This window comes from Lolium rigidum, chromosome 6 (assembly GCF_022539505.1).
Source record: "Lolium rigidum isolate FL_2022 chromosome 6, APGP_CSIRO_Lrig_0.1, whole genome shotgun sequence".
In the NCBI taxonomy this organism is placed as follows: Eukaryota; Viridiplantae; Streptophyta; class Magnoliopsida; order Poales; family Poaceae; genus Lolium; species Lolium rigidum.
The window spans coordinates 335,696,795-335,714,145 of NC_061513.1; the positions used below are offsets into that span (position 1 = coordinate 335,696,795).

The following is a 17,351-nucleotide window of genomic DNA, read 5'->3' on the forward strand; positions in this document are numbered from 1 at the left end:
GGTGATAATGGCTGCGATGTTAGTCCTCAATGGTGTGGACGAAGATCGATGGAACCTTCCCCTTGTTCTCCTCGATGGACATCATTTCATATAACATGTTCTTTGTGAACTGGTTGATGGCCTCTGCAGTATTACCGAGTGTCAGACTCATCACATGAGCACATGTGATTTTACACCTTATAATGTGGAATGACGCTTGGTGTACAGAGCTGAACAGTTTGGTGCTTACCGGAGTGGGTTCATCAGTAAACTTCTTTCCATCGAAGTTGATGAGGCTGAACAATGTGTACAGTCCTGATTGCTCTCTGCATTTCCATTAATGTAACAAACTGGTGAATATGATGCAATATATAGCAAGGAAAAGGGAGAGCACGAGTAGCAAAATTATGTCCAGGGGAAAAAACAAGCATTACGGGCTGGCTGTCAAATTGTCACTTTTAACCACACAGATGCTCCATTTCTCCCATTCGGGGTTCCATCCGTCGAAAAAAGCTCTATGCAGTTGGCGAGGGCGGCGTGCAGCCTTTCGATTGTGGGGCGATGTGCCTCAAGTGTTTCATCCTCGGATGACGTGGCGGACATGGGGTCCAGGATGCTAGTTTTCTGCATTTTCATGTCCCATGCGTATGCACACCATGATCTAGGAATGCGGACAGGGATCATTATCTGCAAGACAATGATGACCATTAGCATGGCCAGGAATTATAAAACTCTTTTGGCAGAAAATAACGAATGAACTCCGTTACCTGGCGACATCTATGAATCTCAGACTCAGAACCCCCAAGTGTGAGTTGGTTACGGACCGGTATATTTTCCGAAGGATTGGCATTTCCAAGGACATGCATCTGTTGCGCAAAAATAGAACTGAATTATTGTTTGTCAAAAAAAAATCAAGTCTCATCCAGCTACTAGATTTGAGTAACAAGGTAATGAGGATGTGCATGTACCGCAAAGTCAGATTCCAAAATTAGCCGGAAGATGAGGCCAGCTGGGTACATCCCCCGGTCAAGTTGCTGGATGCGTCGGATGGCAATATCGAACACATCGTAACCCCAGCATTCACGACAGGTAAATGCAATTTGCATGACCAGCCCTTCGATCTCGATGTACCTTGGATGGTTGTGAACCAACCATGGTCTGTCCATATTTTACCCAATGTAAGCAACAGGAAGAAAGAGGAAAAACTTCTTCAAGCATGAGCAACATAGGATTGACGGATGTACCTTTCTAATTCACTGGAAGCTGTTGTGGACAGCCAGTCATACAAGCTATGTGTTAGCTCTGGGTCTCGAGCAGGATGTTTGACACCCATTGCCCATGGGGATCGCACAAACTTCCCAGGTTTCACGGCGCGCTTTGTGATTGGGGAGTCACTGTAATCAGCTGCTAAGGCCCTGGCGTTGAGATTCAGGAATTTGGGGGACAGGTCCCACTTAGCAGCCAAAGCACACTCGGAGTATATCACATTCTCGGTATAAGCCGAGTGCGGTGTGGTCGTCTTCCCATTGGCAGGCACCGGTGTTGTCATCAGGTTGTCCTGGGCCCCTGTCAAATCATGAATGACAGGCACAGCATCTTGTCCTTGCTTAGAGGTTCTTTTCGGCGGGCTAAAAGTGCCAAGGTCAAACGAAGGGTATTCAGCGTCTCGCTCCACATCTGGTCGGTCTGTGTCATATGAGAGCCTGTTAATAGCCATTATTATCAAAAGATCTTATTTGCGTGGTTGGCGCGGGTGGCCACTGACCTGATGATGTCCCACCTGCTGAGCTTCCGGACCGGGGCATTCCTGGGATGTTTGGCCACCGGACACCAGTTCGACCTGCAAAAAAATGCAACCAAGTTGGTATCAAACACGAGCTGGCGGCTAGAATAAACAAGGATTTGAAAAAACATTCTGGTGGAAATTCAATAAAAAGAAGGGCATGTAGATATACGTACTTGTTCTTTTTCAGTCTAGCACGTTTGTTCTCGGACTCTGATTCTGATTCGCTTGCACTAAAGTAGTCTTCTCTCCTAGCACGGAGACTTGTTCTTTGGCTCTGTTTCTCTTGTGATAATTTATCAAGGACACGCTTAGCAAGCTTCATGTTCTCTCGGATGATAGAGTCCTTGAAGATGTTTGAATGCGGAATGCAACGAGCATTGTGGGACTTCAATTGATCCACAATATCCGAGCTCATCATATCAGGGTATTCATGCTTGAGGAAATCACAGAAATCGCTGGCGGATGCAGGGCGCAGCAGAGATGCGAGAAAGGTGACCCCACTTTTATTCCGTCTCCACGGTTCGGGTTGTCAACTTCCTTACTGGGACGCCCCGCGTGCGATGAGCTTGACTGCCCTGTTTCACATGCCAAGTAGCATGAATCATCGCGCCCCCTGGCCTGTAAAGAATGAATTTCTTTTTCTTAATTTCTCTTTCACTAACTAGAAAACATGAAGGATGTTTACAAAAAACAGGTGGGATTGTAAAATAATTCAGGTAGTACTGACAAACCATGGCTGCTCCCCAAGCTGGCTCCCCTTGCCCGCTTTGCTTAGGCAACATGTCCTCCATGATCATTTTGTTGATCTGAGACTCGCTAGTGAAGTCTAGTATGCGGGGGAACACTTTGTGCGGCTTGCTAAGCGTGCCGAGGTCTATGTTATCAAAATAAATCATCTGACATGACACAGTTAAGATAAAAAGATCAGACTTGCATCGGCAACAAGGCTATAATATAAGCATGTTGGTTACCCTCGACGGGGTACAGATATGTCGCAACAAGGGTATTACCTGCCAGACTAGAGGGCATGAAGTGATTGTCATTGTAGCTTTCTTTAGCTTCATGTCTGCCTGAACCCTAGATGCTGCCTCCATCATGTGATCCAGATAATATGAACCCCAATTGAACTCTTTGATCTCACTAGTGATGTATAGAGAACCCCAGAAGTCAGAACATCCGAGGTCGTGCTTTGTTGTTGGAGCAAGAAAGCGCCCATTGATCCAAACAACAAAAGCAACCTTGAATTCATCCACCATGTCAGATGATACATCATCTTTCCAGGGCCTGGTTACAACTGATTGCGCTGCCTTCAATGGGTTGTTGCAGTGTTGGTTAGCACCCATTGCCAACCTAACAAAGTCTGACCTCTCTTGAGCATTGTCAGGTTCCAAACCACACACCCGCCTTCCAGACGATGGCACTCCTAGCAACTTCTCCATGTGTATTGGGCACAAGAACAACCTCCCATCTCTTCCAACAGGCATGGATCTAGATTTCACATCAATCCTACTTAGCAGCCATAGGGTAAACTTCAGATTGACCTTGTTTATCAGCGGGACGTGGAGTACGCCTCCATAGCCAATCTCACGGACGGCCTGCTTCTTCCCATCGCAGAAATCTGCCATGACCGATGCAGCATGCCTGGCTGAGCTGCGTGAGGTCCGAGAACCTTCACATTCCGACTCAGACAGCTCTGAATCTGATGCTACAGTTTCTGCTTCCTCGACCAGCCTTCCTTCCGTCTGCCCAGCCTTCTTCCGAGCACTCCTCAACTTGTAAGTTGCCCAAGTGTCTGCTTTTTGGATCATTTGCTGCAAAAGAAAAAGCCAAAAAAGATGGGGGAAAGGTGATGATATGCTTCAAACAAACAACAGCATTCTCCATTAGAGGCCAAACGAGGGAGTGCATTGTGAGGCATGTGGTTCAACACTTACAGATGGTATGCTTGTGTTCTTCCCACTGCTCAGATCCATGTCGACGAGCCTCTCCGGTGTGAGAGATGAACAATGCGTTGGAGATAGAGGGCAGGTGGATGTGGCCAGAACTCACTCAGTATGTCCAGGTGGGGGAACCTGTGGCAGCTGGAAAAAATAACTCCATGATGTGCAACGAGGCTTCCATGCCATGCCTCTACATGACTTGACAACACAAGCTGAAAAAAGTTGGTCCACTGTGGAAGGACAGATATTGTGGAAACAATGGTGCATGGAAAAAAGCCAGATATTCGGGGCATGGGGTGCTCCAGGTTCTGTACATGTGTAAAACCACATGTGAGAGCGCACCAACAGCAAGAGGACGACCAAGGATTAAAACAATGTTAGTGTTCTTCTACAAAAACGCAGCAACTACAAAAAGCAGTGGAGCAAAAAAAACATGCAAAAAATGATCAACTTGGCTCTTCATTCCGGCTAATAAACATTCAGAGGGTACAGCTTGGTTACATTAGACCTACAGAACAGGCAAACACTAGATCAACATCCAAAAGACTGCAAGCAAATGTGGCCCTCCACATTGCATGCAAACCTACACAACAAACATCAGAGCTGCTATGGCAGTGGCAGCAAGTGTAACCATGATTGAACCAGGGGCTAATAACCAACGACATGGCAACAAACACAGTCATCACCATGCGGAGCTTCCCGAACTTTGAGGCGGATGAGCTTAGTGAGTTGATCTGTGACCGCAACTCACTAATCTCTATCCGTCGGGCTAGGCCTTGGTCATCTAACTCGTCTGCATTCTTCTGAGAGCCTGGGCCTTCTGATCAAGCTCTTCTCGTATGGCCGCCAACTCCCGTCCGTGTTTCGCCTGAAGAATTGTTGTTCTGAACTTGACCATCTTCTCCACATAATCGGCGACGAGATCAACCCATAACCATGTCTTGCAAGAGTATGGTTCTGTGGGAATAACGGGAGTAAAAAGGCAGTGAGGAGAATTGCAGCAGCAGCAAGCAAAAATCACGAAAGGACAGAGAAAATCGAATGGATTGCTTACATTTCTGTCTGCTTTCCGGCAGATGTAGTAGTCTCGGTGTGGGTTCCTTCCGCTAAGCGAGGTTTTCTGGCTAAGCGGGATTTTGCAAGCGCACAGCATCTGGGGCTTCGGAACATGCTCGGATCCTCTTCTTCGATGCCGCATTCCCTATCGCACCGGGCGGCGCCGCCACATCCGACGCCGGCGCAGCAGCAGCAGCAGCTGTCACCGCGGCAAGCGCCCCCGATGCTGCATCGTTGGCGGCAACCGTCGAAGCTGCCATGTCCTCCGCTCCCGCATCCAACGGGAGAGCACCCGCCCACGCTGCCGCTGCTGGATCCGCCCGCGCCGCCGCCCCCGCCGGATCTGCCCCCGCCGGATCCGCCCACGCCGCCGCTGCACCCGCCCACGCCGCTGCACCCGCCCACGCCGCCGCTGCACCCGCCCACGCCGCCGCACCCGCCCACGCCGCAGCCGCCTCCGCCGCCGGCGCGCCGCCGCCGCTGGTGCTGCTGCGCAAGGTTGACTGCGACATGCTGCTCCTGTCGATGGAGGAGAGGTGATGGTGGAGGAGAGAGGATTCGGGAGGAGAGATGATGGTGGAGGAGAGAGGATTCGGGAGGAGACGAGGCTGCCGGCCGTGTCGGGTGAGTGGGGAACGCAGCAGCGGTATCGTGGAGTCAAAGGCCGTGTCTGGTGGCTTTTTGCTTCTGTTCATGGGACCGGGCAGTTTTTCAGAAACGATGGAAAAGAAGCAAAAACCACACTCTGACCTAACATCTTATCCGAATCTTGAAGCATCCAACGGCTATAGCAACACCCACACCCATCCTTGGGTGTACATATGTATTTCCGCTTCAAAAATACTACAGTTTGAGAGATACTAAAACTATTAATATTGCAGTTTATAGTCACATCCAAACACATCAAAGTATTTGATATTGTAGTATTTTGAAAAACTGTAGTACTGATCAAATACTTCAAAAAAAATGTTGCTACCAAACGCAGCCTAACTCTATAAACATTTGTATCTAGATAAAGTTGAGCAGCTTATTTTTCGAAACAAAAGGAGTAGTTTAAAATTATTAAAAAAATTCAACGAAATATTTCATACATATATCTCAACAACCTATGAGTGCACACCAAGTTTCACGAAATCCGATATTATTTGTCAGCGTAAAAAAGACATAGAAATATATCGCGAAAACTTTATTTTAGGACCTAAAATTTATCATTTTGCACATGACAAAAAAATATCTATGTTTGGTGAAAGAATTTGCGAACACATAGGACAACAAAAATACGTGATACTAATCCACCCCTTCATAACGAAGATGTACTAAGTTTCAAACCTCCACCATCAATTTGCCTCAGAAATCACGAATTTCCACAATACCAGCTTGGGCAGGCCCGGCCCTTGGGGGGGGGGGGGGGTCCAGCGGGGCGGCCACCCCGGGCCCAAAAAATGTAGGGGCCCAAAAATTTTATATAGGCTTACTATAAGTTGCAAAAAAAATTAACGTTTTTAGATGGGCTTTCTATACTTTGGACCTTTCTTTTTTTTGCCGATCCGGCCGGCCGGCCATGAATACGTACAGGCACGACCGCACGTCCGCACGAGCAGGCAAGATCGGCAGATCATTGATCGACTATCGATAGTTGGATCGTACGCAGATACGCGGAAGTGCGGAACAGAAACGTCGCCTCGTGCCCGGCGTCCTCGCCCAGGCAGTTTTCAGCTCTCCTGCCGGCTGCCGCCGCTGCGGCGCTGCCCCTGCGTGACTGCTGCCTGCGACGCTACTACCTGGTCCGCTGGTTCTGGTTGCCGCAGTCCCAATCGGCCAATCCCCCTGCACCGAATCTGCATAGAAGGTAAGAAAAGAACGCCGGCCGCCGCCGTTCTCCTGAAATTTAACTATCTCTAATTCGTGTTCTAAATTTTGTTTAGTAGTTGTTGTTCTTATTTGTAGGAGCTAGGTTAATCGATCATGGCGCCTGAATCCGGTGCTAAAAAAAGAAGAAGGAAACAACAACAAGAAAAATTAATTGAATCACAGAGAGGATCTATGTTTAAATTTTTGAAGAGCAACGCGAGCACTTCAAGCAATCCAGATGAAGGTAGTTAAGACGGCTAAATATTATCTTAGTCATAAAATTCAGAATGAGTTGATTTCTCTTATGGTTTCAAGCATTACAAGCACCATTCTAAAGGTAGTTAAGACGGCCAAATATTTCTCGGTTATTTTTGATTGTACCCCAGATGTGAGTCACCAGGAGCAAATGAGTTTGTTGGTCCGATGTGTTAATACGTCTGATGCGCAGGTAAAGATTGAGGAGTACTTTCTTGGTTTCTTGGTAGTGAATGATACATCCGGTGAAGGGCTTTTCAATGTACCGGTTGAATCCATCAAGTCATATGGTCTTCTTATTGATGATATTAGGGGTCAAGGTTATGATAATGGCTCTAATATGAAAGGAAAGAACAAAGGAGTGCAAAATAGGTTGATCAAGGTAAATCCAAGAGCTTTGTATATGCCGTGTGCTTGCCACAGTCTTAATCTTACTCTTTGTGATATGACTGTTGCATCAGCTGAAAGAAGCTTTTCAAAGTTGAAATTATTGAAGAACTATTTGAGATCTGTAATGTCTCAAGAGAGGTTAAATGGTTTGGCAACTCTATGCATCGAGAAGAAGTTAGTGGACGAGATTGATATTGATTCCATCATCAGTGACTTTGCTTCTAGGAATTAGCGCAGAAAATTTTAAGGTATCATGTAAACATTATTATTTTCATATGAATATTGCAATTGGATATACTTAAAGTATTTATTTTTCATCATCTCATACATATGGGTAAAAAAGTTATAGTAATTAATAAGGAGGGCCCAAAATTTTAGTTCCGCCCCGGGCCTTCGAAATCTCAGGACCGGCCCTGAGCTTGGGTGACCAGAAAACTACTTTTAGTGCTCTGATCTTCACTTTTTCTTTGACGAGGTTAGTTACCATATATGGTATTTATCAGCCTGCATCATTGATTATTTATGCCCGGCTCGTCTCCCTTGGAAAAATTCGGGTGTGATTAATGTTACCTTTGCTGACGACGACCCATACAAATCGAATGAATCTGAAACACCTTATGCTCTTCTTATACAAAGATTCGTCTCCATGAATGGCAATGTAAGCATGACAATAGGAAAAACTCGCATGGGCCAGCGGTTTGTATTGGAACGTAGAGCTCACTTGTGACTATAAATACTGTGGCAAGGAGCCATAATATCATGTCTTTGTCGAGTGATAGCTCAGGATGGTTGCAGTTATTATTTTTTCTTTTGTTAGGTCAATACATATAGAGAGAGAGACCCTTTACATATAGTCTCATGAGATATTCGAGCAAACCAAACCAATCGTATATGAAGGAAGGGGTGGAAAGGAAGATCGTTCAAATAGAGCTCCATCTGAATTGGCTGATTATTCCCATCGGAGTGCATGCTGGCGGTTCATTCGGATCAGATCAGAAAATTTTCACATAGTGCCCTAGACTAAGCCACTTGACCCCTTGCTGGCGCGGGAGGATCGCCGGGTCGACGCATCCTCGACCCCTTGCCCGCGGGCGCCATCCTACCGTCTGTCGCTGCTGCCGCAAGCTCATCTCCGATCGCCTCTCTCGCGACTAGCTGGATCCTCCGCACCATACGCCTCCAAAATCACCAGAGATAGAGAGGAGTGAGCTGAGGTGATTTGAACCAGGAACTGAATTGATTTGGAGACGGAGGGCTTTTCGCAAGTTTTACGTGATGGTTGGTTGCTGGCCTGGTTCCGCTTGTCAACGTGGCATAGGTCAACGCGGGTCAGACTAGTTTAGGACCTCACATGAGTAGCTATCCTATATTTAGGACCTATTTAGGACTAGCTCATTCATTTCCAAAGAATTGGGACTTATGTGAAGCAGCGGGTAAAAAAATAGGGACTATGAGTGCAGTTTACTCACATTTTTACAGTGCATTTATTTAATATTGCAGATAGTGATATTTCCTAACATATCTGAGAAATTTTAACTGAATGTCTGCGTCTTTTTGGTTAAAACGGAGGTAGAATGAAAGATTTAGCATCAAGCACTTCCAAAAAATAACAGTTTATAGCGACAGATAGACAACAACCACTATACAAAGAAACAACACGTTCTAATTGGAATGCCCATGCCACGTGTATTCAGCGGCAAAATTGAAAGGCAAAAGTCTGAAACAAACCTTGACTTCGTAGTGCAGGTCTAAGATGAACCCCAACCTCCTAATCCCTGAAAATAGGACCCTGATTTTTCTAATCCCGGTTAATCCCGGCCAATTCTCCCTATGTGCTTGTTTGCCCCGTGTGTTTACTCACATGGCAAAACCTATACACCGACCAGGTCAGTGGCTATCGGCCACCGCACACCCCCTGGTCGGGTATGGGCCAGGCCCATTTAGGTCTGTTTAGCCTGTGCAGTTCGTTTTTGCTTTTTCTTTTTTATTTCCTGGTTTCTTTTTCGGTTTTCTGTTTTCTTTTTTCTGTTTTCGGTTTTGTTTATATTTTTTTAGATTCGAAAATTTTAAGTTTAAAAATTGTTCAAATTGAGAAAAAAATTAAATTCAAAAAAATTCAAATTTGAAAACCGTTCAAATTTTAAAACCGTTTAAATATGAAATTTGTTCAAATTCAAAAATTGTTTTAAATTTAAAATGTTCAAATTTAAAATTTGTTCAAATTTTAAAAATGTTTAAAATGTAAAACTGTTCAAATTGTTCGAATTTAAAACTGTTCAAATTCAAAAATATGTTTAGTTTTGAAAATGTTCAAATTTAACGAAATATTCTATCTCAAAAAATAGTTTTGTGTTTCCAAAAAAATTGTTAGATTTTAAAAACGAAAATATAAACAGAAAAGATAAAACAGCAAAAAGGAAAAAAAACTTACCTGTTGGGATGGGCCGCGGCCCACTGAACCGCCCCGAGTTGCGGGGGTGTGCGGTGCGTTGCACCGACCGACCAGGTTGGTGTATAGCACGTCCCTACTCACATGGCGCTGGTCAACCAGGATTAAACACCACGGTGGGCTGGTCAATGGACTGGATATTTTGGGCCCATAACTCTAGCATGCAAAACCCTTGGTCCCCGACGTGCTCTGTTCCGTAACATACTCCTCCTCCTCCTTCCCAACGCGACGGCTGATCGCTAATTCGGCGGCGACGGCGACAGTGGCATTCAGCGGCTGATCGCTAATTGTGAAGGACTGAAATCGCAGGTAATATAACCGCCCTCACAGAATGCCTCCTCTTCCCATTGGGGTTTGAGAAGAAAGCCATCTTTTATTCCTCACGGTAGGGGACGATCACCAGTATACTAGGCAAATTGGATCAGGCATAGCTAGGCAACTAGCTACCTTTGTAATGAGAAAATGGTAGGTAATCAGATTGGATCAGGCATAGCTAGGCAGCTAGCTACCTTTGTAATGAGAAAACCGTGAGTTGAGTAAACAAATCACCAAGGCACTCGTCAAGTGCCTTTCGTCAAGCGCTATTAGCCATTCATCAGTAGGTAGGAGATGATCCTTTTATTGCAAAGTTAGTATATATCTTTTCAAAGTTGTATAATGCATGAAAAAAAAATCTTACTTGCTTATCCTAGGTAAGACATATTGATGCTGCAGTACATAATATATATTTCGGGTAGTTTTTTTGCTGCAGAAGTACCGACTGATTGTGCATGATGCTTTAGTTTTATGGCTATGATAATTTGATCACTAACTGAATTTTGTTCGCATTGTAGGGGATTTGCTTACCATCATGGATCCGGCTGAAATGGTTAACCTGCATTTTCACTTTGGCGGGGAGTTCATTACTGGCCCTCAATTAGAGTACATTGGGGGAGATGAGGCAATATCTCAATGAGCACACTCTTGTGAAGGATTCGATGAAATATTATTTTCTTCTTCCTGGTAAAGAGCTAAAGAATGGACTCATATTTTTATATGAGGGCAGTGGTTGCACGAAAATTTCAGATCACATCAATGTTGGAGGAGTGGCTGAGGTGTATGTAGAACATCATGTGGAGGAGGAAGAACATGTCAGTGAAGATTCTGACAGTGACTTTGAAGATGAGATTGGCTCCATGGAAGGAGATAGTGATGCAGAACATCCACATTCTGTCCTAACTGCAGGCGAGGATGATGAAGTCGGTGTACCAAATTCTGAAACTCTATTTGCAAAAGGAAATTCAAGAAAAGGGAGGACACGAGATCATAGCTCTCAAATTCTTAATTCGGTTCATCAAGATGCCACGAGTGGTGGCTCTCAAGTTCGTAATCTAGGGTCGCAAATTGGTAGTCACATAATTGAGAATAAATCTGAGAGTTCGGATAGTGAGGATAGTGATTATGTATCAAATTCATGTACTAGTACTTTGGTTGGCGGCATTTTTGCTGGTTATTGACGGAAATCCCCTTCTACATATACGTCCCGGGCTTATCCTGGGCATCCATTTATGCCTCAAGATTCGTGCAAACAGCATTGTACATTGCATTGAACACCTCAAACTTATTTTTCTGTTCAGTACAAAAACACCTCCATAATTTACAACAGGATCCCTGTTCTATTCTTGTTTCATTTAGGAACAGCAAATGCATCTGACCATGAACAGATTTGTGATCTCACACGAACACCATGCATCAATTAGTACATAATTAGTACCATCCAGGAAGAAAAAAAAACGTTGATAACCTTTTGCATACAAACAATTCAAAGCATCATTATCAAGCACAAACATCAACAGGAATTCGGATCCAAAAAAAATCGGATACAACAATAATCAAACAGACATCATAGACTTTTTTCGGATCCAAAAACCATCGGATAGAACATTAATCCAACAGACATCATAGACTTTTTTCGGATCCAATATGCACGTACATGAATTTCTTCCAAGAACCAACACAAGAAATAATCGAATCTTCAGAAAGAAATAAGAAAAGTCTCCCAAGAATTGAGGGGAACCAACACATCTACCGGTGGCCACGGATCCAGTCCCTCCAAGCCCAGATGCGTGCCCTCCAAACGCAGATCGAACACGAACCCTAATCGGCCATGGAGGAGGTCAGGAGGGAGCATCTCCTCCCACCTTCCTGCGTAGATCCATGGCTTCGGTGGCCTCATCGTTGGGCAGAGGAGGTCGTCGACCCATCGCCGAGCAGGGGAGGAAGCCCTGGCCGCCACGCCTCCGCGGAGATGCTCGGGAGGCCTCGCCATGCTTGACGGATTTGGGGTGCGGTTGGTGCAGAAGGTGGAGAGAGAGGGGACGAGACGGCAGGGAGAAGTCAGGGAAGGAAACTAGGGCTCAGTTCTTCCGAGCAGGCTGCTCTCCGCCACGCCTTGCGCCGTGCAGCCTGCAAAATTTTAAAGGCTTCGAAATGGTGCAGCAATTGATCAGTCCGGGCCTCCCTAAATTCTGGTGCGAGCTTCTGCGAAGGCGTGGGAGGCAGCTTCTCGGAGAAGCCGCCAAAAGAACTGAGCCTAGATGTACATGTCCACCTTCTGGTCTATAGGGACGCGACTATGTACTAGGTACAGGATGATTTTGCAAATTTGTCTTGCACGAATCTTGAAAAGCTTCTGTCCGTTGGATAAGCCTGGGACGCCCACAACTATGTAGAATCACCGCGTCGGGTTATTGATTACTACTCCTATCTGCTTTTGCTGATTACTGAACATATTTATTGCTATCAAATGCCTTGTTGTTTTACAAGCTGCTAACTTGTGTTAGAAACTTAGAATGAAATAATAGATAATAGTAAGAAACGGTCAATAATCATCATCATATTGGCTAGCAGATGCCTATCTCTGAAGAAATGTAGCTACAGTGAGTGCTCACTGGTTGTTGTTTTTTTCTCTTTTGCTACTAGTTAGCAGCACGTGCTTTGCACGTTAAAAGTAAGTCATTACTTCATGAGTACTCCACCAATTTCTACTCAAAATAACATTAGAAGTCGTTTGAAAGCCAGGTTTTCATTTCATTTGTAGCATTTTGAAATGAATACATGTATTCATTTCATTTACATTGTAATTCCAGAAATGGACACTTATTTGGTTGCCACAGGAATTGTAAATGACAGTAGAATTCAATATTGAATTTGTTTGGTTGGCACAGGAATTGTGAATGACAGGTTTCAGTTCGGAATTGTGATTACACATGGCATCATTTTGCTGGATTTCCTAAATGAAATGATGGCCCAATTCTGTGGCAACCAAACAACCCACCTATGGATTAAAATGAATTTCAGGATTCCAGGCTCAAATGATGGAAACAAATTTGAGATGATTATGTCTTAATGAAACATTGGCCAGTTTTTATTATGCAGAAGTGTAAAAAAAGAATTGCGGGATGCAGAAGTGTAAATTGATGCCATGTATGCGCACTTGTATATACCGGTTGAACTTTGCACAACTTTTTTTTTGTACGCTAAGCCTGTTTGTAATACAATACCGGGAAAAACGATTCCAGCCCAGAAAACCTGGTACTCTCACTTACAACATGGGCCCACTTGTCATTTTCATCTTCTTCCCCAATCTCTAGTACGTCCCACCCAATCTGTGGCCATCGGGAAGCACGCGAGGCGGCTCTACATGGGCAGGTGTCGCGGGAGCACGCGGCTGCAGTTGTTCACACACGCGTCCAGAGTTGGGGCGAAGGCGAAAAAAAATCCACGCGCCTCCTGCTTGATCCACCGCGTCGGGTCGCGGCTGCGCGCTGCGAGGAGGCCGGCTCAGGTGTCGAGGCTTGCCTTCCCGACCATGCTCGGTTTCCCTGCGTTCAACGCGGGCACCTGCGCCCAGCCTGAAGCCCCCAATGCCTCGCTGATGCCCCTCCCGGGGGTTGAATAGGCGCTGGCACACGTGCTGGATCCTGTGGCCGCATGCTAGTATGCACGGCAACTCCTCGTTGGGATCCCCAGTATCATCTCTTTTAGGCCACCACTCCATCAAACTCCAGCCAGCGACGGAACAGGAGCCGTGAGTTTGTCACCGGAGCGAGTGGCTCTATCTAAAAATTCATGGATGTCTCTGGAATAGTGCAGAGGAAGTGTGTGTTACTGTAGCTGCGAATCCCAGTGTGCTAGGCCGTTGGATGATGTACAATCAACGGCAGAAATTGCATTCCTGTGCCTGGATTCAAACATTCAAAACTGCCACACTATATAGGAGTATAGATTATGTCATTTTGAGCAAGCCGAAGCACTCAAATGCATGCATGTAATCATCAAGAAATTAGCTATACTCAGCAGATTGATGCAAATATTATTTTTGAAAATATACAACATCTAGATTACTGCAGAGCATTATCACACAACCCAGTCTTGAGAGATAAAAAATTCAAATGCTACAACAGAGATTGCCTACAGTAGATTCTATAACATGAAAAAATGCAACATTCAGATACAACTTCAGAAAAAGAACGCACTACATAGCCAAACTTCAGTGTCGCACTTCAGAACGTAAGATGGCTCGCGCGCCACCATTGCATTGGGAAGCACCAGGACCGCCGAGTCGATGTCACAGGGGGCAGCGTTGAGGATGCTGGGATGCCGGCCGCCGCGCCTGGCGCCCGCTGGGATGCTGGGATGCATTGGGAAGCACTAGGACCGCCGAGTTGATGTCACAGGGGGCAGCGTCGAGGATGCTGGGATGCGGCCGCCCCGCATGGTCCCGCGCCCGGCCGCCACGCCTTGCCCTGCAACCCGCCCGGCGCCACGTATGGCCCCAAGCCCGGCCACCACGCATGGCCCCGCCCCTGGCCCCGCGCCCGCCGCGCCCATGGCCGCGCATGGCCCCGTCCCGGACCCGCCCGCGCCGCGCCGCCCCTCAACTGGCCGCGGCCGCGCCGCCCCGTACCGGCTCTCCCCTGGCCGTGCCGCCCCTCTCGACGTCGCAACGAGGTCGCCCCACCCCGCTCCGCCCTGTCCCGTCACAAGCTCGCCGGAATTTGGTTAAATTCCGGCGAATTTAGTTGGATTCCGACGAGTGTAGTGGTGGAAGCCCTTAGCTCGTTCTGAAATTTCCGCGCGCCAAGAGTATAGGTTAGGTTCATTGTTCAGTTCGCTCCTTAAGCCCTAAAAATACAGATCGAGTTAGGTTTTCGGTCTCGGCCGAAAAAATAAATTCGGTTTTCGGCCGAAAAAATAAATTCGGTTTTGCCTCGTTTACGGTAACTGATCCGCGCCATTTTTCAGACCGAACCTGTAAATTAGCGCTTATTTTTCGATTTTGGCTCTTTTACGGGTTTTGCTAGAGATGCTCCTACAGGACTGAAATTTTGGAAGAGAAAACATGAGCTCCTGAAATTCTCGAAAACAAAATGTGGCCAAGAGATTGATATATTTATTCAGATCGACAAAGCAGGAGAGGATCCGCATTTCCATCAACGAAACATCAACACCATCACAAACCGACACCATTCTCCAGACACGCTAACCAGCCTGGACGAAAACACAGACACAACACTCATCACAGAAGATTCACTGACAACTCATCGATCACTACCCTCACCCAGCTTCGATTCAACGTGCAGGTCCCCAATCTCAGGCGACCTGGACCTGGATGGTCTTGGGCTTCTTGGGCTCAGGCGGCGGCAGCTTCTCCACGGACACGGTGAGCACGCCGTCGCGGCAAACCGCGGAGATCTTCTCCATGTCGGCGTTGTCCGGCAGCACGAACTTGCGCATGAGCTTCCCCATCCGGCGCTCCATCCGCAGGTACTTGGCGTCCTCTTTCTCCTCCCTCCGGCGCTCGCCGCTGATGACCAGCACCCGCTCGTCCTCCACCTCCACCTTGATGTCGCCGGACCCGAGCCCCGGCATGTCCACCACGAACGCGTACGCCCCCGGCAGCTCCTTCACGTCGGCCGGGGTGGCCGCCATGGCGCGCGCGTCGCGGACGTAGGCCCGCGTCGGGCCCTGCTTCTCGCCCCCGGCGTTGCCGGCCTCGCCGTCCGGGATGTCCAGCAGGTGCTGCAGCGCCGTCATCAGCGGGGTCTCTAGCCCGAACACCCTGCCCTCCATTCTTGCTCGCTCGCTGGCTGATCTGAAGACTGAAGTTGTTTTGGACAGTGGTTGGATTCTTGATTTGTGGATTTGCTCGGTGGTGATGCGACGGGAGGAGGAGGCGGGGCTTATATATGTCGCCGGAGGCGGGGAGTCTGGAAGGCGATGGAAACTTCTGAAAGGTAGTGGAACGCGAGCGGTGCGGTGGGGTGTCAAGGGGAGCTGATGGAGAAAGTTCGAGAGTCTTCGTTGGATTAGCTATTCTTCGTGGATGTTGAACGGTTGGTTGGTTGGTTGCCTATGGCCCAACATGTTATTGGTGATTTTTTTAAAATAATACATGATTTTAAAAATTTATGAATCTGTGACTTGGTTGATCGATAGTCGGCAGTCGACCGACCAGTCGACGGATCATTTTGTATAGAGGATAGTACAACTAGCACTGGTATTCCGTGATGGGACTGACCAAGTAATCTTTTTGGCATTCAGATTTTTGCCTTCCTGCGAGGAAGCTTTTAAAGTTGAGCTGGGGGCATGCTCTGAAGGTCTAGCTCTGACTTTACAACATAGCCAGCTACCGATCATTATTAATTTAGACTGTGCAAATCTTTGTATCGGCAATTCAAAATCTATCCCAAGATCGATCTCAGTTTTTGCACATTATCTATGAGATTAAGGAGCTAGCTAGTTCTGGTAGAATTTATAATTTTGTAAAAGTAGATCGAGGGCAAGTTATGGTGAGTCACTGTCTTGCTAACCGGGCAAGGACAGAGCGTAACACTTTAGTTACTTTTGGTCCAGGTCCTGATATTTTCCTTCAGGAGTTTGAATTGGAACAACTTGTAAACCCTATTGTTCAATAAAAATCTAGTTTTATCCGAAAAAAAAGCACGCTCATGAGCATGCATATGTTGGCCTGGTCAGCTGATTGTTGGCCTATCGGCCACCGGCTGGCCGATCGGTCAGACAGTCGACCGACCGAGTCGTAGATCTGTAAATTCTTTTAAAAAGTGTAATAGTTGTAAAATTGCTATAAAGTGGGGTCAAGGACCATTAGAGCGGAGATAGATATACTCCCTATGTTAAAAAAAGCTTCTCGACTTTTTCTAGATATGGATATATCTAGATTAGTAAAATATGTTTATATATCTTCGCATCTAGATAAAGTCGACAAGCTTTTCTAGTATCGGAGGAAGTATTTGAAGCTTGCGCTTTCGAATTTTGGAGGATACATGGAACCCTTCCAACTCTCATATGAAACCGATTGTGAGGAGGCCCGAATCAAGTATAACGTTGATACATGATCTGATGGATGCGGTTACGGGAGAATGGAATGAAGAGAATCTCACAACAAGGATGGCATCGTTGATAGAGAAGCTATGTTGAGAATCCCGACCGGAAGGCTAGAGGAAGATACTTGGGCTTGGCAGTAATTTCTCAGTACGGTCGGCCTATAGAGCCTTGCTGCAAGCTAATTCCACTATTGATCCACTTATGGGGTCTGGTGGATCAGAGCAGTTTTATTGGAAAAAAGCTTTGGAAGGTGAGA

At 46.4% G+C, this 17,351-nt stretch overlaps 1 protein-coding gene across 1 annotated transcript; it reads right to left on the bottom strand.

The window, feature by feature from the left end:
- Positions 1-15,340: 15,340 nt before the first annotated feature.
- Positions 15,341-15,820, bottom strand: LOC124667527 (17.5 kDa class II heat shock protein). Its single transcript, XM_047204796.1, has one exon. It carries the CDS (start codon positions 15,818-15,820, stop codon positions 15,341-15,343), a length of 480 nt encoding a protein of 159 aa, XP_047060752.1.
- Between the last annotated feature and the right edge of the window lie 1,531 nt (positions 15,821-17,351).